This window comes from Pogonomyrmex barbatus, unplaced genomic scaffold (genome assembly GCF_055798465.1).
Source record: "Pogonomyrmex barbatus isolate J1 unplaced genomic scaffold, ASM5579846v1 scaffold4, whole genome shotgun sequence".
NCBI lineage: Eukaryota > Metazoa > Arthropoda > Insecta > Hymenoptera > Formicidae > Pogonomyrmex > Pogonomyrmex barbatus.
Window position 1 is genome coordinate 11,151,935 of NW_028297138.1, and position 22,753 is coordinate 11,174,687.

A 22,753-nucleotide genomic window follows, 5' to 3' on the forward strand; every position below is an offset into this window, starting at 1 on the left:
GGAAGTCCTCTCGAGTGCGAGAGACATCGGGCATCGTTTTTACGAGGCGCATCTTTGAAGCTTTCTTTCGTCGGACGTGCCAATCCCGGCTGCGGCGGGATTAAAGAGTCTCTCTCTCTCTCTCTCTCTCGTTTAGCGAAATTCCAACAATTAAGTACATCACGCGCATTTTGTTTCAGCGGGCGTGTACGACTTTCGCGAGCGACACAACGAGTTCTACACGAAGAGCAGCGACCCGCGCGGAGTAACGAATGATATCTCCGGTGTTCATTTCGCCGCCCTGTGTTTTTCGTACAAGGCAGAAATGCTTACGTTAATGAAATCCGTTCGCGGAAGATCCCGGCCCTCGTAAAAGCTAGGAAAGAACGCTCAAGCGCAAAAAGCGTTGACGAAATTAAAAGCTGCTACACGACCTCTTGAATCTTGACGTTTTGCCGTGCCACTGGATGCACTCGTTAAAATATTCCCGCTTTAATTAAGCCCGATAAAACATTTTCTCTGAAATCCTCTTTAATTTTCAATCTGCTACTCTTTCGATGGTAAGATTATTCCATTGAAAGATTATGAATTATATGTACAGTGTGATAAAGAGATTAGTTCTGCGAAAAGATTATAATAATAATTTATTAATATTTCCTTTCTTCCTCTGTCTGCGAAAGAGCGGAACGTGAGCGGAACGAGCGGAAAAGTCGTCAGAGCAGAGTATAGCGTGCGTTGTGCAATTTCATTACAATTTGCCGTAATTGTCGCCTGTGAATTAGCGCGGTGCTCTCGCGATTTAAGCATCGCCGATGCCCTGGTAACGTATAAGAAATGTCGGGATCGATACTGTACCGCATGCAAAACCTTTTATCTCACACCAACACGTGTGCGACACGTAACACATAAACGTCGCGTGTGGATTAATCACGTCTCTATCTGATGTTTGCATTGCAAGTGATACGCCTCGCAAGTACAGTCATTCGCTACCGCGTGATTCGTCGCGTGCACCGACGATCATCGAGATGCCGGATTTATCTCTCGTTAAAAATCATCTCGCACAGAGAGTCTAGTCCGGAATTATTAAAATGCCAAGTTGGAATTAATTACGTTATCAGGCTGATAAGGGAGACCCAGCAATTCTGCGGCGCGAGAAGAGAATATCTACGGGGCGGGATTAAAAAGATATTCTCCTTAGGAGACCCCGGTGTGTATAGCGTTATATACCACAGTGTGCACTTAAGCCTGTATATCGCGTTATTATTCCGCCGCTCGTTCCTGGCACAGTGATAAAATTCTAATAGCGCGGTTATATGCGGCCCGATTCTGTGTGCATTTCCCCTCGCTGGTAGAGATCGCCCCGCGTGCCCTCGGCCTCCCCCATTTATTTCTCGTCGGTCGGGGCATGGAGCTTCCCGTCTTATCGCAAAAATCAGTAATTAAGTTACGTTTCCTCCCCCTCGGTTCCTACCCACGACGCGAACGAACGCGCGATGGAACGCGATTTCGAAACGGCAGCGGCCAACCCTCTTTTAGCTCGCGGCGCGGCCGTTCTTCGTGGCGAAGTGCGAGAGAGCGGGGGCATCTCTTATTAAATCTCGGCACGGAATTATTATTAAGCGTCGTGCACTATCCGTAGAAGATCCGCCGTACGAACCTCCCAGGCGCCGATTTATTCGCGACTATAAACGTTCTAGGCTACGTGTGGTGTGTCTTGCCGTGCGATTCACTCTTCCGCACGAGGCTCACGCGCGGGATTTATTAATTTCCGGATTATCCCGCCCGCGGTTTCCGTCTTCCGTACCGTAACAAACGCGATTTCAATTAATCAATATCGAACACAATTTCCTCCGAGGCGAGGCAAATGCGCCGCACAATCGACGTTAAATTATAAATTCAGAAACGCGACAGGGCGTTTTCGTGTCTCCGATGGTGCGCTTTTTCCGTTCCGCCCGCCGTTCAATTAGCCGCGCAGCGGTGGCGATGCAAAAAGGCCCGTTTTACTCTCGTTATCTTTGGTCCTACATTTACAAAGAAAAAGAGCGGTCAAAACGAAATTTATAGTACGAAGCGTTTTAACGACGTTTTTACGCCGCTCCGCTTCGGCAAGATAAATTGCAGAGCGGACGCTCGCGACTCGTGCACGTGTTTTTATCGATATTCCGATATTCCATGGAATATTGTATTACCATTCCGAGACGTAACAACGAAAATATGATATAAACCATATAACTGTCATTATTGTTACGTAAAATTATTATTCGCACAAAGAAATCTCGCGTTTCACATTTCGCTGGGCGCGACAATCATTTTTGCGCGTTCTCACGAGCGTATTTTCCATACGAGAAAGAAAACCACCATTCTTCCATTCTTATTCCCCGTTCCCTTGATACGTTTTTTTCACGACGATACGAATGGAGCGGAAGTTAGTGTTACATACCGCACAGTTCGCGAACTATCTGCAAACTCTATTCCGGCGTGATCGTCCTCATGGAATTCCCCAGCGTATCTCGAGATATTGATTTTGCGACACGATTTGCCGGGGATGCCCACAGCGCCGCACACTCGGGGAAATAAATCCACGGGTGGAATCTAGGTGGAGGAAGGAAATGTGAGAAATCGCATTTGGTAGATTCTATGGTACTTATCTGCCGTCTTGTCGATTATTGAAAATCGGCTAACTCATTCGTCACGCCGGCGAGGCCTGCCTAAAGCAGGAAAGAGAGAGAGAGAGAGAGAGAGAGAGAGAGAGAGAGAGAGAGGAAGAAAGAGAGATAACGCGAGCAGAAGAGCGATGGAAAAGGAAGGGGAGGACAAAGTGAAGTAGACTAATCGGGGATTCAACGGGCGAGCGCGTAAAAAGAAACCGCAAACTCCGAGAGATCGGTAACTCGCATGAATAATCAAGAGATTCGCATTAAATGGAAAACATCCGTGCCATTTCGCCGTCGCCTTATGCTTCCTTATTGATTTTCGTTGATGCACTCCGCTATTAGCTCGCATCGTCGCCAAGTAAAATGATTATATGCTCGTCAGAGGATATTCGAAACATATTCGCAGTTTACAAAGATGTTAACAGAAATCAGAAAAAAATTCTTTGTATAAATAATAATTTTTAAATATAATTATTTTTCGCGCGTAATTATTTTTTGGAGCGTAATTATTTTTCTGAAAATCTGAAAGAAATCTCAAGGACTTAAGGCCAATCGTATCGATATTAAGAGTAATTTCTCCAACAATATTTCTGCAAACAGAACTCTGCTTAACTCTTATACTTGCATAGGTGTATGTGTCTTTTCACAGCTATCGTAGAACAGGCTCCCGCGAAATTTTGTCAGGCAAAACCAGTTCATCGTAAATCACGAAAGGCGTGAACGGAAAGGCGTGACTCTTGGTATAACTCACGCGATTGCGCGATATCGAAAAGTCCTCGAGTGTCGCGGGATATCTAATGTCGTCTTAAATACAAATCGTCTTAAATATAAATATAGGCCGTGTGCTGTGACCACTGACAGTCCCTAAGTCTAAACTATCGGAGGAATCGGATCCCTGTCGCCGTCAGGTGTGTATAAATAAACAATGAAAGGGGGCACACCGACGAGCTAACAGATTCAATCTTAATGGAGAGTGCTCGACGATGATTTAGATAGAGTCATTTTACGGCTGCCTGATCCGACGACTACTTGACGGCCGAGTCTAGATTTTCTGTTTCAAGGTTACTCAAGCGTATTACGACTGCCGTCGTTCACGGGCGTAATATATTCATACGCAGCCTATAATTAGACTGTAATTGAACTGTACTCTGGAATTATAATCGAATTTAGCGAGTGATTTAATTTATCAGCGTACGCGTCCGTGTTGATTAATCGTCGTAATTTGTAAGAAGTCTAGTAAGAAATTTTGTAAAAGCTGTAAGAGAAGGAATTAACGTGGAGCGTCTCGCTGCGTTTTAATGAAAACGAGGAAATTTTAAGGGTGAGCTTTTTAGGGGAAGCCGAGCGCCTCGGGCGTTCTCCAAAGGAAACTCACGGGTATTAAGGTCGACGTCCATATTGATGAAGGTCCTCGAACAATAACGGGCCGATCGTTAAATCCGAACGAGCGTGATAAAGCGGCCGTCTGATACGCATAAACCCGGGTTATCGCACGTTTACTCCCACACGTCTCTCTCACCGAATTGATCGATATATCTCAACGCGTGGGTCACGCGTTGCGATCATCGTCGAACGATCAGCTCGTAAAACACACAGGCAATAACTTCAACGGTTGAAGTACAACACGCGTAACGTCGCGATTGCACTTATATCGCTCGCACTTTTGTCTATTTAATGCACCCTAAACTATGAGCATCGCTCATCTTTTTGTTATCTTCCGGTCCAATGAGCTTGACGCGATAATCGAGATGACAGCTCTCTCAGAAGCAGCTTCCGTCTCTTAAGCTGCTCGGCTGTTGCCTGGATGACTTGCGTCCAAGTCGGTAAGATAATACAAAGATTGACGGTCCACTCGTCCCCAAAAGGGCAGCTAACGATTCTCTGGTCAGCAGACTGGAAGAGAAAGGGCGAGAAAGTATCCTATCAGCGGAAAGAAAGTTTCGTGATAGAAATATTAATTGTAAGAGCTTCAGCGAAGAGATAAAGTGGAGATAAAGTGAATTACTCCAAAATTCCTTAGAAGTTAAAATAAAAAAAAAAAAATTGATTCGTTTTTAGTTATCGATGATACCGATCATTATTTATATCTTGTTGCAGGTAACAACGATACCGGACGAGGGCGAGGACAATTTTAAAATGCCCAGGGCTTCCGTGGTACACATGACATCGACGGCGACGAGGCCGCATCACATGTCACAAGTATATAGAGGCTGTTATTAGTTCATTAAATTTATATTAGAAATAAATCGATCATCTTAATAATTAAGCGATTAAGCGTGAAATTTACACGGTTATGCGGCGTGCTCAGAGATTTATACAGCGAGGAGCGTAAGAACGGCCCGTCGAAGGCGCGCGACTTTGGTGTCTTTCTCGCAGCTCATAGCTACTGAATTTACGATGATCGTGGATATTTTTATACGGCGAACGCGCAGCATCCTTCGGCAATTTATGTCTCTCCGCCATCGGAACTGCGTTCATAGGAACGCAGTTCTTAAATAATCCAGGCGGATTGTGCGCGACGAATCTTTTTGTTTTTGCTTGGCAAGGGGCCATATTGATATGCAAACACCGAAGATAGCACCGAGCGTAATTGAGTGGTCCGGTTTAAAATGGATATCACGTACGGGGGCCTTTCGGGAGAGTAAGAGGAGACCGCCGTCGTACACCCACATACATTGGATGCCGCGTTTAACACACAGCAACCCGACCGACCATCCTCATAATCGTATAAGCGGGACGACTTTTAAAGCTCGTTTTTCCTCTCCCTTTCTCTCTCGCCTTTACCCCACGGTCGACTAATAGTTTTAAGCTAATGGCTCCCCCGACTAACTTCGACCCGACGCTCTGACGCACATCCCCCGCGCTTGCAGAACCCGTAGCTCGTAGCTCCGAGTATTTCGCACGGCTCGATGCAAACGAGCTTTTAACGTCGTGTCCGAGAGCGAGGGGGGAGAAAGTAGAAAGAGGAAGAGAGGCGCGAAAGAAAAATAAGGCGAGGAAGAACGCTCAAAAATAATATCGCTAGAAATGATTCGGAGCGCGAAGTTCTTATGTTGGAAAGGGAAATACACTCTCGTTGCACTTGCGAGAGAAAGAGAGAGAGAGAGAGAAAGAGAGAGAGAGAGCGCACACGTGTGTTTCTTTAGCTCGTTAAGACCTTTCGTACGTGTCGTAATAGAAATCGTTCGTCTGCATAGGCGATATCGCGTATGCAGATAAACGTCGCTCGTATACCCTTAACGCATCTCGCATATAAACCGTAATTAATATTCCAAATTCTCCAACGCCGCTCTAAGAAATGGGATCGGCGCTCGTTACCGTGCTCAACGTTTTCCTCAATGCGCTATTCATCGCGCGGTCCGATAATTAGTCGAAGCGACTCGAGCGAGCGCGCTCGTAAACTCATGTCCATTACCGTCGTGACTGCCCGCGCATACCGTATTATGCGAATAATTAAGATTGACGGCGTCCGACATGTTTTCTCCGCGGTTTGCACGAGCTTCCGAGGACCTGAGATCTACGAAATTGGCATTCTTATCTAAGAATTTTGACAAAATTAGTATCGCACTTAATTATTCACATTTGTCCATAAATAATTATTTTTTGATTATTCAGCGAAAAAAAAAATTATAAACAAAAAATTAGGACAGATTTCATTATGAACATCATAGGTATTTTTTCCTTAATTATATATGAAATGCATTTGCCTACAATTTGTTTGATAAATAATAATTTTTTTATCCATTCATCATGATAGCTTTAAATGGACAGAGCAGGAACATAATCTTAAATTTATCTTTCTTTTTCGAAAGCCAGTCTTTAGAATCGTGAAGAAATTAATTATGATAAAACATTGAATTATATCTCGGATCGCGTTATAATTTTCACGCGGTCAACAGGGATGGATAAACGAAAAAGGAGAAGATCTAGATTGCAAAGCGGTGTCCTGCGGACACGATCCACGCATTATTATAGTCCAGAGGAGACGACGGTATCACGCGCCTCTCTGGCGAGACGATAGAAAGGTTACACATGGCGACACGTCTAATCGCGTAATACGACCATTTACGCTGGCTGCTCCTAATGGCGAGCGAGATAATTGAAAGTGCATGCAAATTTATGTGGAATCGGCGGCGCCGCTTGAAATTCCTTATCGAATACGCGCTTGTCGTCCCGCTCGCCACGAATATGAGTTACGACGGGTCATTGCGCATTAAAATCGAACTACCGGCACTTTAGTCGCTCGCATTTACGCTGTAAATTACACATTCGCATTGAGGAAAGGTCAGAGTTTAATACGAAATATCGGCGAATTTTTATAACGATATTCGCGATTTTATAGATCAACCACTGCCGTTTTGTGGAGCAAGATAAATGTGGAGCGCCAAGTCGTCTAACATTTGCTTTAACGAGTAGATTAGATAATTATGTAAATTAAGAAATTAGAATTATTTAAATTATGGGAAGAAAGTCCTTTCGAAGCAGAAACTTTGGTGTTGTAAATCGGGAATCTAAAAATAACTTCTGGCTTACTGTAAATGTGTTCTTGTAGAACGAACAAACGACAATTACGATAATATGTTTTTCACTCGCTATATTTGTATGAATGACATACCGCCATTGTGTCTCGTAATAGTTTTCTCACTCGTTTCTGATCTACTTATCTCGCAAAACCGACGAGAGGCTGGAAATCGGTGTATCCAATAGGACAATTGTCACGTTCAGGTTCTTACAAATTCTTACATCGCGAAAAATGCACATCCCACATAAAGATATGCTATAGTATACAAACAGATAAACAGATGAAGAGATAAACCTCGCACGGATATTCTTACGTTACTCGTCGCCCGCCGTAAGATCACGGATGCTGAGCATGCATGTAGAAAGATGAGACGTTCGGAAGGATCACTTTAATGTTTGAACTTAACGAGTCAGCGAAAAGAGTTGGAAAATTACCTCGTAAAAAAACACGTACTAGACATCTTCATCGCTGTAAGATATCTTTTATGCATTTCTTCCGCGCGAAATTTTACTATTATTTATCGAGAGAGAGAGAGAGAGAGAGAGAGAGAGAGAGAGAGGGGGGGGGGAGAGCGATACGTCGAATGCACGCGACTTACGTGCGTTCATTGTCATGCAAGAGATGCATATATATAGCGCCGATGTATGTGCCGTCGCGGTACTTTGAAATAGCCGTGGTGTACGTTGCAGACGTATATACGGCGCATGCACATAAACGCGAAATGTTTAGTATTCCTCGCGCGGGGCCAAGCCCAGCTTTCAATTTGCTGGCTGGCAATTTGTTCGCCGGTTGCACCCCGCGGCAGCACAAATTCGCGGTGCACGCTCTGGATGTATACATTGCTGGAGCATCATGATGCGCGATGGACGGATTTATATATCCCTCTCTCTAGCAGCCTTTCACCGCTATTCAGAATGTTTTCCGATTAGGAGACGTTCCGGAGGAGACTCGACAGAGGAGGGAACTCAAATCCGCGTTTCTACATCGACAGATGTAGATTTTTTTTTTTTCCCGATAATGCGGATGTGAAGTCCGCAAATCGAGATAAATACAAAATGGGAAAACGTGCGCGCAATGCAAATAGAAATAGCCCACGTAGTAAACCTAGAAACACGTTGTGGGAGTTACGGCTCTTTTCGACGCTGTCGGAATCTATGATCTTTATAGAGCGGTAGGTAGGCGTCTACAAAGAATGCGGTAAAAGGAATACACAGGCAAGTAAATTTCAGTCACCCGCCGAACGTAAAATAAACGAAGGTGACGTTAGCACCGGTGTGCTACATCGCGTTCTTGCGTAAATACTTTAGCGTCAGCATAAAAAGATCATTTCACGCGTGAGTTCATCAAAGCCTGTTTATCTGGATAGGTTTTGGCGACCCTGGCACTGTCTATGGGAACTCTCTCCACCGGTTTGGCCAAGGGTTACACCTCGCCCGCGTTAGACTCCATATTGGATAATCAACCGCCTCATCTTTATCAATCATCCAACAATGACACGTGGTAAGAATCGACATAGCTAGATTATACGTAAGCGAAGAGAGACGTTCAAATGTTCCGCGTGTTGTGCACGGACAAAATTTATCATGTTACTGATGATAATATCGGATTTCAATCTGAAACGTGGACAATTATATCCACTGCCTGTAGCTTATTCGAGCGTTACGTTCCTGGTTGCTAATTCCGGGATGCGTCTACCGCGACGACAACACGCGAACTCTACTGGGAAGCTGGTCACAAATAATACTCGACAGCCGGGACACGGCTGCCAAGAGCGATTACGTTTGCACCTGACGTCTGCCCCGGCACTCCGGGAACAATACCCAATATATCGAGACTGCCTCGTGGACACGGCTGGATTACGCCCGACGTTTAGACAATATAATGCGCAATCCTAATTGCGCTTACGGTATGTCGGCAGGTCCGCTTTTTCGGTTACGCAACAGGAGGCCTCGTGGGTCGCGTCGCTGTCCATGCTGGGCGCGTGGTTCGGCGCCATGATCGGCGACTGGATAATGCGGAGAGGTCGTCGATTGGCACTACGCGTGACATCCTTACCCTTGGCGGCAGCCTGGGTCTTAACGGGCGTTGCACCATGCGTGGAGTTGGTGTACGTCACGAGCTTCATCGGCGGGCTTTGTTGCTCGGTCATCACTATGGTGGCTCAGGTAAAAAATAATAAAAGGAAACTCGATTGATTTTTTTTTTTTTTTTTTTTTAAGAAACTCGATCGGTGCATGAGCAAATTCCTCTCGGCAGGTGTACATATCGGAAATTTCGATGCCCGGCATTCGCGGGTGTTTGTCGGCGATGCTGAAGGTGCTGGGTCACGTTGGTGTCTTGCTGTCGTACATAGCCGGCACATATCTGAATTGGCGGCAAAGCGCGCTACTAGTGGCCGTCGCGCCGTCGATGCTCTTTTTGGGGACCCTCTTTATACCCGAGACACCGTCGTACCTCGTGCTGAACGGCAAAGATGACGAGGCCGCCAACAGTTTGCAGTGGCTGCGCGGAGAACACGTCGATATAAGACACGAGCTGCAGGTGATTTTCAAAACTTATGAAAGACGAGTAACTTTCAGAATGGAGCGACTTTCCTCTCGTGTCTCTCGCAAGTTTTCGACGAAAGATCAATCACGGATATCGGTCACGGTGCGATAATACATCAATATACATTCACTATGATTAACGATATGTCTCCAGGTCATCAAAACGAATATTCTGGCTTCGAGAGCTAAGCAGTACGAGCTGACTTTCAAGAACAGCGTGTTTACACCAAGACTCTACAAGCCCATCGCTATCACGTGCGGTCTCATGTTCTTCCAACGATTCTCCGGCGCGAATGCGTTTAATTACTACGCGGTACTCATCTTTCGTCAGACCCTAGGCGGAATGAATCCTCACGGAGCGACCATAGCGATTGGATTTGTACAGCTATTGGCCTCTTTACTGTCAGGTATTAAATTCCGTAAATTATTCTCTTTCTTACCAGCGACATCGCTCACAGTCGTCGTGTTTAAGTGAGAAATCGTGTTGCAGGATTTTTGATCGACATAGTCGGTAGATTACCGCTTTTGATAGCCAGCACAGTTTTTATGTCACTGGCGCTCGCCGGCTTCGGCAGCTACGCGTATTACGTGTCACAAACGCAAAATTTGGGCTACGTCGACTCGGCCGTGGTGGGCCAACACGACTGGATACCGCTACTCTGCGTGCTCGTGTTCACGACCGCTCTCGCCCTGGGCATATCGCCAATTTCTTGGCTATTGATTGGCGAACTATTTCCGCTGGAGTACCGCGGCCTCGGCTCCAGCATTAGCACGAGCTTCAGCTACTTCTGCGCATTTTTCGGGATCAAGCTCTTTATGGATTTTCAGCAGGTGAACAGATTTTCATTTCCCATTTTCTCCTTAAAGTACGAGCGAGGATTATGAAGATTAAATTTAAAATTCGAGTTCAAGATTATAAAATTTTAAACGAAAAGATCAACAAAAATCAAATATAAATATTACATTTTGAGTAATAATATTAATCGTTAGAATAATTCGTTAAGCTATGAAACTTTCCATCCAGTTAAATATTTCTCTTTATAATTAACCAATAATTAACTTCTGTAATCTTGTAGTAACTTAGTGCGACTCTTATTTCAGAGTCTCGGTCTACACGGAGCCTTTTGGTTTTACGCTGCCGTGGCGGTCTGCGGACTCTGCTTCGTTGTCTGTTGCGTGCCTGAGACGAAGGGCAAGCAGCTGGACGAGATGAATCCGGATTATGCGCAAGCACGGTAGTATAAGGCCTCGCTGACGGGGGGTCTCTCGAACTTGGAGAAGGCGAACAAGCCTTTACCAGGAGGCGCTTATCCGAACGAGCATGATCCGCGGGATCTCTATCGCAGCGATCCGTCAATCGCGACCTCCAACATCACGATGTTGTCTGCGCGTGCCGCTCATCGCAAGTTCTCGAATTACTGCGGCATCTTTGCCGAGAAGACCAACAGGATCGGCAGGAATGTGGAGAGCTTCATGCAGTCTCGCGGTTTGCTGCCGATTCGTCGTTCAGTCGATGAAACGTCGCGTCGTGACGCGCCCGGAATTAACGGCGACGCGATCAGAAGCAACCCTCCGCCGCGAGCCGATCGTGAAACGAGCGAGGATCGTCGTCGCCATTACGAGCGACCGCGAAGAAACGGCGGTCAGAAGAAACGCGTGGCGTACTCTAACAGCACTTATCCTCGGGACCCGACGCGAGCCGACGCGAGTTATGTTCGTCGTTCCAACGAGACGGACGTTTCCCGTCGCGCCAGGAGGCGCGAGTACGCGGAAACGAATTACGATGCGGCCGATATCTGGAGGCGTGAGCTGAACCTCGCGAGGGGAGGCCTGTGTGTCTCCAAACCGATTCTGAGAAACGGCATCAATCACGGCGGAGACGAGAGGTCGTATTACTCGACCCTGCCGCGGCGCAGCAGGACCATCAACTTCAAGGATCAGGCATGCGACTCCGTGGAAGGAGGGCGGCGCGCGTATCCGAAGAGCCTGCAGGATCTAACGGATTTGGAACTCGACGACGTCACGTATCTCTCGTCCGCCCGCGCCAGGGATGGCACTCGAGAGGAGAGACTCGACGACAATTATCGTCGACGTAGTAGGTACCATCGAGAAGAGAGCGAAGCATCCTTCGAGGACGATTACCTTAAGCTCTATAGAAATCTGTCGAAATTAGACAAGTATCCGCGAGATGGTAGGTACGGGCCGGGCCAGGTACACTATGAAAGGGAATGCAGGACCTTCGGCAAGGACACGGTCGCCTTCATCTACTACAAGACGTGCTATTTATGATCTAAAGAGAAACACGATACGAACGAGCGGTCGGGAGTTCTCTCATCGATAGACCGTCCATCGATACGCATGACTCATGATCTTGCGCAGAAGCGCGCGAACGGCCAATGGACCGATTCAAATCTTTCGTTCTGGATGCATTTAACGAGCGGAAGCATTTTCTACTTGATAAATTGCCTTAGATTTTTGTGTTAAGTTGATAATCAAAAGGTTTATCAGCAGGAGATAAACTACAGAAATTCCCTTTCTCTCAAAGAGATTCATATCTTAATAATTACATATCCTTATCGAGACATAAAAAAAAACATACGCGTACGGGAAAATCTGTACAAAAAAAAAATGACCGAATAATCGAGTCATAAATTGCCTTCATGTCTGGCTTTAATAATTAAATCGTTTCTCGACTGATAATAAGGTTATGTCATCGACTTTAAATAGTTGATCCTTCTCGCTAAAAAAAAGCGATTTTTTTTCATTTACTTTCAGAAATCATCTTAAGCTAGAATGATTTTTTATTTTCTATACGAACAAATGATTATGCTCATTTTACATTATCTATTTATCCAGTCTGATATCTCTTCGAGATATTTTAAAAGCTGCAAATGATAATTATAAAAAATGATCAAAAACAATATCAAGTAAATCTATATACTAGCCTCAAATTAAATCTATATAAAATCGTAACGAGTGTAAACTTTATACTTTCATGTTATCTACTTTATATTAGTTTTCGAAGATACGACTTCTTTTCAATAAATTCGATTATATTTTTTGTTAACAAATTTTTCATAATATTAGAAGTTTCATTCGCGCAGTAAAAGACAATATTCTCTATTTTCCAAGCAAGAAAGCATGGAAATATTTTACGTGAATAAAAAGATAAATAATTACGTATATCACGAGTAAACGATATTGATAAAGTTCTTAGAATAGACTTGATAAACTGCTCGTAGACTGCCAAGTTAATCTTTCTGCGAAGTAGCCGATAAATTTGCAATGATTTCTGCTGCTGCTATATGCAACTTTTCAATCGTTAATGGTATTCGAGCACACTTTTTTCGAGAATGTGATGAGCCTCGAAAGGAAAAGCAAACGAAAAATTACCAATGCTAAAAACGATGTTCTTACAGCCGAGCAATGCGTGAGCATTTGCGTTATTGAGAAAAGTACGACAATATATAGAGTACACTTTTTGCGGATGAAAGCAGAATATTTCGCTATAAAATATATCAGGGCCTCGTTGCGTAGCACAGGCGCCAATGACTTAACTATGACAATATATCGATTTGTAGATACGTCTACATATGTTTCATATAAGATACATATTGTGTACATTGATTATTGTATATTATATATACATACGGCTCTATCGTATTCGTGGAACTTACGCAATTAGCAACTAGATGCGATGCGATATAGCGACAAACAAATTCTTGACAATACAAACTGCTGATTTCGCGAAGCCGGTAGAGCGAAATTCGGTACTATTAGCTTTATTAAGAGATCATGTATGTATTATATATATATATATATATATATATATATATATCCTTCTTCCATCCTCCTGAGGGAGATTGAAAGCAGTTAAATATTGAATATCCGCGAGCGCGAAGACGAAGGACCTTCGTCTTAATCTTCATTACTTCTCTAAGTCTTCTGCTTTCGACGATTTCCTGCATTTCTCAAAAATGCCTGACCGCATTTGAATGACGAAGTCGATTAGACGAAAGTTTCCATAATTACGAATGTATTTTGTATTTTTATAGTTTGTAGAACAACTTCGAGAGAGAGAGAGAGAGAGAGAGAGAGAGAGAGAGAGAGAGAGAGTGTGTTTCACGACAAAGTATTTGTTAGAAGTTGACTACACTTTGCGGATCATAGCTTGTTTGTGATGATCATCGCGAGAAAAGATTCCCTTAAGATATCTCTTTTCTGAAATTACATCATGTGGATGAAAAACAAAATAATGAACCGCGTATAACACATTGGATTCGATAGTCTAATCCATGTCCATTTCTGTCAATATAAGTCAAACTTAATTTAACTTTTTTAATTATAAAGATTAAAAAAGAATAAAGAAAAAAAATAGAAAAAAAGAATAAATTAAATTAAGATTATGATTAATCTACATTGATAAAAATGGATATGTGAGATCAAGAGGAATTTTTTCTTTGCGCGGGCCGCAAACAGAATTATCACATCTGTAATTATCTATTATACCCGTGAGTCATATCCCTGCCATATCCTATACATATATGTGTACGAAAGTCACGGGAGACACATTAAATCCCAGTACTTAAATATTTTCGCGTGTTTCTGCAGACAGTGATCGATCGATGCGGGGGAGGAAAAATCTGCGTTTGCGCAAACTTTATCGATTCGTAAAATACATTCCATTTTTTATACATAAACTTGCGTATATGATACGCAAGAAAAATATTGTCAACGCTGAAATCGTAAATTCGGATAACAACATATCATGTAAGAAATAACATTTCGATACCGGCATTACTGTCTACAGGAAGTAAGTGCACGCATCTTCCTAAACAAAGATATTTTATTAAATATGTTATACAATGGTGTCCTGAAAAAATATATACCAGTTAGAAATATACAGTGTTAGAAATTAATATTTCAAGGTAAAAATTTTCTGTATAATTATGTTTCATTTTTTTCATTATATCTTGATAAAAAGAAATCAAATCGTCATACTTTTACTAACGAAAATAAGATCAATTATTTTTAAAACATAAAAATATAATTTATTGAATTGGTAATACATTGATGAGTATTTTAAGCTAGTCAAAAGACAGAATTACAGTGTGGTATATATATTTTCAAAGCACTGTATATTTTATGCTCAAAGGCGCTTGGATGCAGTATTGGATATTACGTCTGTAATTAGTTTTAACGCGGTGCAATGCTCGTGAAACGAGTGAATACGTAGAATATACGATCAATTTTCAGATTTTAAATAGGTTACAAAAGTTCTCGATCGTGATAAGATTATCTTGTATTCTTAGTATACCACGCCGAATAAGCGAGCTTTACTATTGCCGAGTGGCATATCGAATTATTCGCAGTGACCACATTGCGTCAGATCTTCCACGTGATAAGAAGAAAAGAGAAAACCTTCTCCTTTTTCTTTCCCCTATAGGTTACGTTAAACTACGTAAAAGAAAAATCTGCACTGTGCACTCTCGTGAATTGAAAAATTTGTCGTAATACGTAGCAGTAATAGTGAAATTCAGAGAATTAGGTTTCGCATTACTGCACATTTAGGATCGCGATAATCCCGATAAATAAATGTTGTGTCACATGCGCGGATGTGTGTGTGTGTGTGTGTGTGTGTGTGTGTGTGTGTGTGTGGGCGCGCGCGCGCGCGCGCGCGTGTACGAGAAGTCTCGGATAAATGAGTGCGTGCGTGTGCAATTGTAACAATGTGATTTGCCGCTTTTAGATACGCCACGTATATAAATAATATCCCTCAATGCAGAAACAGAAAATAGCAAACTTTAGAGATCGACGAAGACTGTAACTCGAGATATTAATCTTAGCGAATTAAAAAACGCATACTTAGCATACGTTGCAATCAGATTACAAGTAAATTCAATTTAGGAATTAAAATTTATATATTACGGACGTGATGGGAGAGCTTTCCGTACGGGAAGAACGACGAATCGCGTTATAATTCTACTTATCGACAATAAATTCATTATACAATTTATCGACAATAAATTATATTCAAATGGGAATTAGCGCTGGCCGTCGCTAAGGAGTTAATTAAATCTTATATACATATTATATCGTCACGGATCTAATAAAATTACGAAGATGTATTTTCAATGAAGAAAAAAAGCAACAGAGAGAGTGATAGAAAGAGAGAGAAAAGAGAATGGGAATAAATAAAATTAAAAACTACACACACACACACACACACACACACACACACACACACACACACACACACACACACACACACACACACACACACACACACACACACACACACACACACACACACACACACACACACACACACACACACACACACCGATCTCGTCTATAACGAGCCAACGTTTAGCTTCGCTTGCTAGATTTAATATTTTTGTAATGACGCCTAGATATACATAACTGTATTTGTATACCTTCATAGAATTAACAATTAGATCGTACCATTCTGTGGTCGCATCTCTCCTATGCGGTGCAATAGGAAAATCAACTTGAGCAACGCGATGGAGCGTGTAATATTAAATAAGACTTCTACGCAAGAGACTGGGCGTCGGTTTCTCGCGCAAATGCGAACTCGGATTCTATCGTCGAATAGATATCGATTCTTCTACGCTTTCTCTTCGATGTAACGAGAACACCAAGCAAGAAGTTTTCGTTGATTCATTTCAGAGACCGGCCATTACGTTCGTTAATTGAAATAATACGAGCTAGCACAAACGCGATCCCGTCGATAACGACGACGGTGGACTCGCTTTAGGAGGGAAGATACACACCTCTTCCGATGTGTATTTATGTTACGTATATAAATATGTACTTAAGTAATTTTCTTAGCGTCTGCGTTTACACCTCTCTAGAAGTAACGAATAACGTACTCGGTATACAATCGCTAATGATACTTCCGGCGGAACCAACACTTACGTGTTTGTATAGAGACTCATATACACATGTATAAACGCCAAAAGAAGAAACAAATTATAAACAAAAAAAAAAAAACGAGTTTGTCTGTTAATTCATTGCCTGAACTCTCGCAAACATTTTTTAACGACATTAGATGCGCGTAAATCTCAGCTATGAAAGATTAGACGAATCTTTCATATCCGAAGACGGCAAATCTTTTTCATAAAAATTTGAAGTCAATCTATATCTTAATTTATTATCTCAAAATAATATCAAGTAATTATTCTTTTAAAGAGACTTCCATCAATAAAAATGTTTAATCATTAAGTTCTCTTAATTAAATGTTTTTATTAGTGAAAATCTCTTTGAGAACATTTACTTGATATTACTTTGACCTTTTTTTTTTTATTTTACTTTACCAAATTTTTTATCTTACCAAAAATTATGATAATTAAGCGTAGGTGGTTTTCGAAAGTTTATCCCGGACAAGCAACGGCCATCTGTGCTGGCGACCGTGTACTAGCTGATGCCACAGCTCAAACACGAAAGCTGCTGTCAGTTTCAAACTTGCAGATGCTAAGTTGTAAAAGTGACTTACCAAGCTGCGGCACCGACATGTACGTCTCGCAATCCACCAGAAACTGTCCCACCTGCACCGCTCCGAGGGCGACGACTCTCTTCGTGAGAAACTCGATCGTCTGCGGGCCGGTTCGATTCTCGATCATCGGGTACTGCTGCAACCTGCCGACAGCATGCAAATCACTTAATTGCTATCCGTGGGATCAGACGAGTGTTCTCGATCACCTCGCGGAATTCGCGAAAAGCGACACGTGCGACATAACCTATACGCGCGCCGCCGGAGAGAGACGACTCGTCGTATGACAAATCACGATTCGACGAAGAGTTCTATGAGTTTGTGGAAACGCATCGTGTTACTTACACGGTGACACCCATTCTTGTCAATCGTATCGACGTCCAACGCGAATGCCGAAAGAAAAAACGTGCGCTACAACCACCCGGCGAACACTTGTCGCGCCTACTGTCCCCGCGCGCAATTTGAAACAACTTCAGGCCGGTGCGCCACACCGGCAAGGTTAGGTTAGACTAGACTATCACCTTACGGCCTTGCTCTCTCTCTCTCTCTCAAGCTTCACCCGATTATTTCATGTAGAATTCGGATAATATTGCTGAAGCATAATACAATCAATATATAGATATTCCAGATTACCTGAAATACCTTTGATTTTTATGTGTTGGTCACGTGACATTCCATATTGATATTTAAAAATTCTTTTTTATTTTATTCTCGCGCATATATCATTATCTTGTTATTATATATATTTCTTCCTTTTCTCTTCCTTTCTCTTTTTATAATTTATATTTTATATTTCCATGAGAATAGCAAATCACTTGTTTATCATTTCTTAGATATAATTTCTGAGGTACACATTGTGATTTTACGAATAATCGATTTTTTTTTAATTTTAACTTCGTTTTTAAAATTATTACAGATTTAAAATTAATAATTTATCAAGACAGAGGAAAAAATATATATATGTAATTTTCGAATGTAGCTTACGTGAAGAATTTAAAAAAAAGGAAAAAAGAATCTTTACATTGATAAACTCCTCAACAGCGCACCTAGCAGTCCTACGGCGAGTTAACGAGTAATGGCAGTCGATCTGTATCAGTCTGTTAAATGTCAAACGCCAACGAGAGTTGTCGAATAGCGACTGATCGGTGACGTTCTTGAATATACATATGGCCGCGAAGGAGCCGATCGTCGTCGAGTCAATCGACAGTGGCATAGCCGAGCCCGGGATCGAGCCCGGCGCCTCCACGGAAACGATGCTTGTCACTACTGACAGCTTCGACGAGTACGAGCAGGAGATGAGCAGTAGCATCGATGGTGACAGGCAAATGAAAGAGAGCACCACCAGCACCATCTCCGAAATCCAGGAAGACGTTGCACAAGACATTCCCACGACACCTACCGCCGCCAGTCCGCGAGAATCTGAGAAAACCCTTTCTCTAGATGACGGGGAAATGGTTAAGTTTGGTTTTTCTTTTTTTCTTTTTAGAATCTCCTCTATTCTTAATAATTTTGCGGTACATCTTGAATATCAGATATTATCTGAATATCTTGAACGTGACTGACTTATTTATTACATCTTAGGACGAGGTCGCGCATCGTTTGGGCCAAAGTAACATAGACGGAGACCCATTGCGTTGCAAAGCATGGCTGGCGCAGAAGAAGCACATTTTTATCTTGAGTCAGGCAGGGAAACCCATATACTCTAGATATAGTTCAGAAGACAAACTAGTCACAGTTATGGGTGTTATGCAAGCTTTAGTGTCGTTTGTTCAAGCTGGTAGTGATATGATCAGATCAGTGCACGCAGGTGATACAAATTTCGTCTTTGTAGTAAAGGGTCCATTGATTTTAGTGGCAGTGTCCAAAACTTTGGAAAGTGTACCTCAGCTCACTTTACAATTAACGTATGTGTTCTAAATAATATCCTTTTGTTTTGACAATATACATACAATATTTATACAATATATATTTTATTACAGATATGTATATAATCAGATAATCTCTGTATTAACACAATCTCAACTAAATAGAGTATATGATCAAAGGAGAAATTTTGATCTACGAAGATTATTAAGTGGCAGTGAAAGACTGATAGATCATTTATTGAATTTTATGGACAGAGAGCCTGCTTTTTTTCTAGGGGCTATTAAATGTTTGCCCTTGCTTCCTTCTATGAGAAGTTCCATTACACAGACTATCATCCAAACTTGTGCTAAAATCAAGGTACAGAGCATTTATAAATAGAATATGCATGTATTCGTCAAATCAGATTGAGATTAAATGTAATATTAAAAAAGATGTATTTTTCAGAATTTAGTATTTGCCATACTTCTAGCCAATAATCAATTGGTTACACTAGTTAGAATGAACAAATTTTTTCTACATCCAATGGATCTGCATATAATCCAAAATCTGGTGGACAGTTCCGAGTCACTCAAAACTGCTGAAAGTTGGACTCCGATATGTCTACCGAAATTTGATTCCAATGGATACATGCATGGTCATGTGTCATATCTGGCAGAAGATTGTCAAGCCTGTTTATTATTACTTACTGTTGATAGGGATGTATTTTTCGTGTTATCGGAGGCCAAACAAGTAAGTTATCGCAGAAAATAAAACTGATTGCATAACTAAAAACTAAATTATTTATATGAGTATTATAAATTTATTGAAAATGATTTGATAGAAAATTGTGGAGAAATTGCGACGGACAAATTGTTTAGAAGCGATAAACGAATCTATGAATAAACCGACGGTAACTACTGCCGACATTGGGTTGCCTGAGATGCGACATGTTCTATACAAATGCAAAAGTACCGCGCAATTTTGGAGTCCCGGGCTTCAACCACCTTATACAACGGACGAAGAAATAGAACGGTAAAATATGAACTTTTTTTTTAATAAACAACATAATATTTATATTAAAAAAAATTTTTTTTTCAGATTATTGGGTGTCTATCAATGTTTGCATCATAGATTGCATTCTCCTAGTCGACCCTTAAAACTTATATTTCAGCAGCTAGATAAGGAAACAATGCTAGCATGGGTAAGTAAAAAAATTTAGATGTGTTTGATTGAGATTTTTTTTCTTTAAAAATATAAATTATTACTAGGTGGCTTCTGGTTTTGAATTATACGTAACATTTGAACCTCTGGTAACAAAACCAGATGCCATTGAGGCAGTGAGCAAGCTATTGAAGTGGATAAAGAAAGAAGAAGAAAGGTTATTCATTCTGAATTCGCCTACGTTTTAAACATTACCAAGTTTTCTGTTTTTATAGAACACATAGAGAATATGGATAGGAATATTTGTCGACCAAATTTTAAGAGTATATAAGATTGCATTGCAAGAATTCCAAAGCAAAACGTTATCATAGTAAATTTCTCAGAAAAAAAATATAGTTATTATTCGTCCATTATTATGCATCAGTAATGATATCGCTATTTTTTTATTTAATAAAGCAATTGTAATATAATACAAATAATGTGAAAATGTACATATATTTGAATAAGTTACAATGGATGTATATTGTAATTTTAATACCGATTTCTTGTAAATGTCACATACCGGCGCTAAGAACATACAAACATTGTTACAAGAAAAATTAAAGAAAGATTATTAGTTAATTTCTGAGTTTATATAAATTTATTCAAACAATTTGGTCCATATTTACCATACTTTAATGCCTATTTCTCTCGCGTTCTCTTCTTCGATCTCGCTCTCTATCTCTCTCTCGTTCTCTTTCTCTTTCCCTGTCTTCTCTTCTATGACGATCCCTATCTCTGTCCTTATCTTTGTGCGATGATGAGTGAGATTTTGGCGATTTGCTGCGTTTGCGTTCTCTTCTGTCTCTATCTCTGTCTCTCTCTCTGCTTCTCGATCTCTGCTTTTCCTTCTCGGATTTCTTCTCAGATCGGGAATGCCTCTTATCCCTATCTCTATGACGATCTCTGTCCCGTTCATGGTCATCTGGCCTCTTGCGTGGCACTTCCTTAACTGGAAGTATCTCTTCTTCCTCTGATGATTCAATACCATCGTCCATGTCGTCTTCTAATGCTGATATCTTCGCTTCTATATACATAAAAAAAGATATAATAGAAGGATGATTAAAACTAATACCAATTTAAGGAAATAATTTGATAATATACCTAGCTCGTTATTTTCTTCTAAAACATGTCTCTTTTGAATCCTTGGTAAAATAACATCACAACATCTTTCATCTCTCAGAAGATTATCGATGAATTCGTCCATATGTATGAGCTCGAATACGCCCTGTTTGTTTTGCATTCTGAGTTTTCTGTTATCGTTAAATAATGGTTCAAGATATTTGTAACAGTCCAAAGAAGAACCAGTCAGTCTCATGTACAATGCACCCAAGGCTCGAACATATTTGAACTCTTCATTTTTTATAAATTCGACTATAATGTCTTTCTCAGGCTGTATTTGAAGCATTTTTAATATGAGACAGAGGAATGGTGTAGGTTTCACATTGCCACCATACACTCCTCCGATAAATCTGAAAAAGTATGGTATATAAAGGTAAGAATATATAAATAATATAATATAATTAACTAAAAAATATTCTTATGTATTAGTAACATTGATTTTCAAAAAATGATATTTATGTGAGAAGAATAAATTATCGACGAAAAGAAATCACTGCCTAGAGGTTATATTTTGCTTTTGCTAACCTCAATTCCATTGCCTTGTCAACCAACAGCTCGGCCGTCAAGGCAAAACATTCCTCTTTCCAGTATTTAGAATCGTATATCCGAGATCTGATAATCTTCTCGACCAAATACTGCGGATTTGTTCCGCGGATAGATTTGGCATCCTTTACCGTACGATTTGCCATTTTCGAATTCTACTACAAATCCATAGTCGGCAACATCAATGAGAAGCCTGAGTGCGATCATGCCGGCCTCTTCTAATATGTTGAAATCGCCGTACACTACTGCCATCACGTCTATAATTGAGCTTGAAACTATAAATCTATTTTCTGACTTTGCTGATAAAATCGTGTCTCACAAATAAAAATAGTACATGTTCGTGCTAAATTTACGGAATAAATTTATAACAAATTTATAACATGCACTACTACTGAATGACTTTGGCGTATAAGCATCAGGAAATCTTGCAACTGTAATAATAAAAACAAGTACAAAGTATTATAAAATTTGTATATTTGATATATTTAAACAATTTTAAAATTTCATTAAGAAATTAATTTTAGCTAAATACTCTAATTATATTATAAGAATTAATAAGCATTTTCAATTTGTAAATTGTTCTTGGAATATAATTTAAAGTAAATTGATACAAGCCACGTAATTAAATTATATTATGTAAATTGTGATAATTCGTATTTATCGATCGACATTTATTTCTTTGAAGCGTAATTTATAATATATTTTGCAAATAATAATCTCTTTGATGGATACTGCCTTGCTTGATCTGCGGAAGGGTTGCCTACCCCTAAGGAGTTTTCTTTCTTGAAATTCGCTCTTTTACTTTACAATTCACCGATTTAAATTTTTT

At 40.9% G+C, this 22,753-nt stretch overlaps 4 protein-coding genes across 9 annotated transcripts in view; 2 read left to right on the forward strand and 2 right to left on the reverse strand.

Moving 5' to 3' along the window:
- LOC105432999 (facilitated trehalose transporter Tret1-2 homolog) overlaps positions 1–14,602 on the forward strand; it is a 62,970-nt gene extending 48,368 nt beyond the window's left edge. For all 4 annotated transcript variants that reach the window (XM_011648053.3, XM_011648056.3, XM_011648057.3 and 1 more), the window contains 7 exons: positions 4,731–4,832; positions 8,522–8,655; positions 9,074–9,320; positions 9,412–9,696; positions 9,856–10,108; positions 10,192–10,532; positions 10,803–14,602. In XM_011648053.3, coding sequence (XP_011646355.2) covers positions 4,731–4,832; positions 8,522–8,655; positions 9,074–9,320; positions 9,412–9,696; positions 9,856–10,108; positions 10,192–10,532; positions 10,803–10,940 — 1,500 coding nt within the window. In that variant the 3' untranslated portion in view covers positions 10,941–14,602. The remainder of the gene's footprint in view (positions 1–4,730; positions 4,833–8,521; positions 8,656–9,073; positions 9,321–9,411; positions 9,697–9,855; positions 10,109–10,191; positions 10,533–10,802) is intronic.
- Positions 1–18,374, reverse strand: part of LOC105433001 (Mediator complex subunit 20) — a 78,441-nt gene extending 60,067 nt beyond the window's left edge. The window contains exons 1-2 of one of the 3 annotated variants that reach the window (XR_016140211.1): positions 17,560–17,757; positions 17,218–17,360 (exon numbers count right to left, since the gene is read on the reverse strand). Coding sequence is in view for 2 of the 3 variants with exons in the window: in XM_089081128.1 (XP_088937254.1) it covers positions 17,218–17,360; positions 17,560–17,573 (157 nt within the window). In the remaining variant the exon portion in view is untranslated. Of the gene's footprint in view, positions 1–17,217; positions 17,361–17,559; positions 17,758–18,235 lie in introns of those variants that run through there. The other 2 variants (XM_089081129.1, XM_089081128.1) reach the window with 2 other exon arrangements.
- Mon1 (vacuolar fusion protein MON1 homolog) lies at positions 18,366–20,841 on the forward strand. The gene is made up of 7 exons (XM_011648061.3): positions 18,366–18,668; positions 18,796–19,118; positions 19,194–19,437; positions 19,525–19,809; positions 19,901–20,091; positions 20,158–20,260; positions 20,328–20,841. Exons 1-7 carry the CDS (start codon positions 18,381–18,383, stop codon positions 20,466–20,468), a joined length of 1,575 nt encoding a protein of 524 aa, XP_011646363.1. The 5' UTR covers positions 18,366–18,380; the 3' UTR covers positions 20,469–20,841.
- On the reverse strand, positions 20,631–22,268 carry Prp38 (pre-mRNA processing factor 38). The gene is made up of 3 exons (XM_011648062.3): positions 21,907–22,268; positions 21,364–21,731; positions 20,631–21,286 (listed from the first exon to the last, which is right to left on the reverse strand). Exons 1-3 carry the CDS (start codon positions 22,068–22,070, stop codon positions 20,895–20,897), a joined length of 924 nt encoding a protein of 307 aa, XP_011646364.1. The 5' UTR covers positions 22,071–22,268; the 3' UTR covers positions 20,631–20,894.
- Positions 22,269–22,753: the final 485 nt, after the last annotated feature.

Excerpts from the sequence above, each read along its gene's own strand:
- Prp38 (XM_011648062.3), bottom strand. The coding sequence starts at position 22,070 with ATGGCAAATCGTACGGTAAAGGATGCCAAATCTATCCGCGGAACAAAT. Across the intron at positions 21,732-21,906 it reads GACAAGGCAATGGAATTGAG|ATTTATCGGAGGAGTGTATG; the intron begins GTTAGCAAAAGC and ends ATACTTTTTCAG. Across the intron at positions 21,287-21,363 it reads AGAAGAAAATAACGAGCTAG|AAGCGAAGATATCAGCATTA; the intron begins GTATATTATCAA and ends TTATGTATATAG.
- Mon1 (XM_011648061.3), top strand. The coding sequence starts at position 18,381 with ATGGCCGCGAAGGAGCCGATCGTCGTCGAGTCAATCGACAGTGGCATA. Across the intron at positions 19,119-19,193 it reads CAGCTCACTTTACAATTAAC|ATATGTATATAATCAGATAA; the intron begins GTATGTGTTCTA and ends ATTTTATTACAG. Across the intron at positions 19,438-19,524 it reads AAACTTGTGCTAAAATCAAG|AATTTAGTATTTGCCATACT; the intron begins GTACAGAGCATT and ends TGTATTTTTCAG.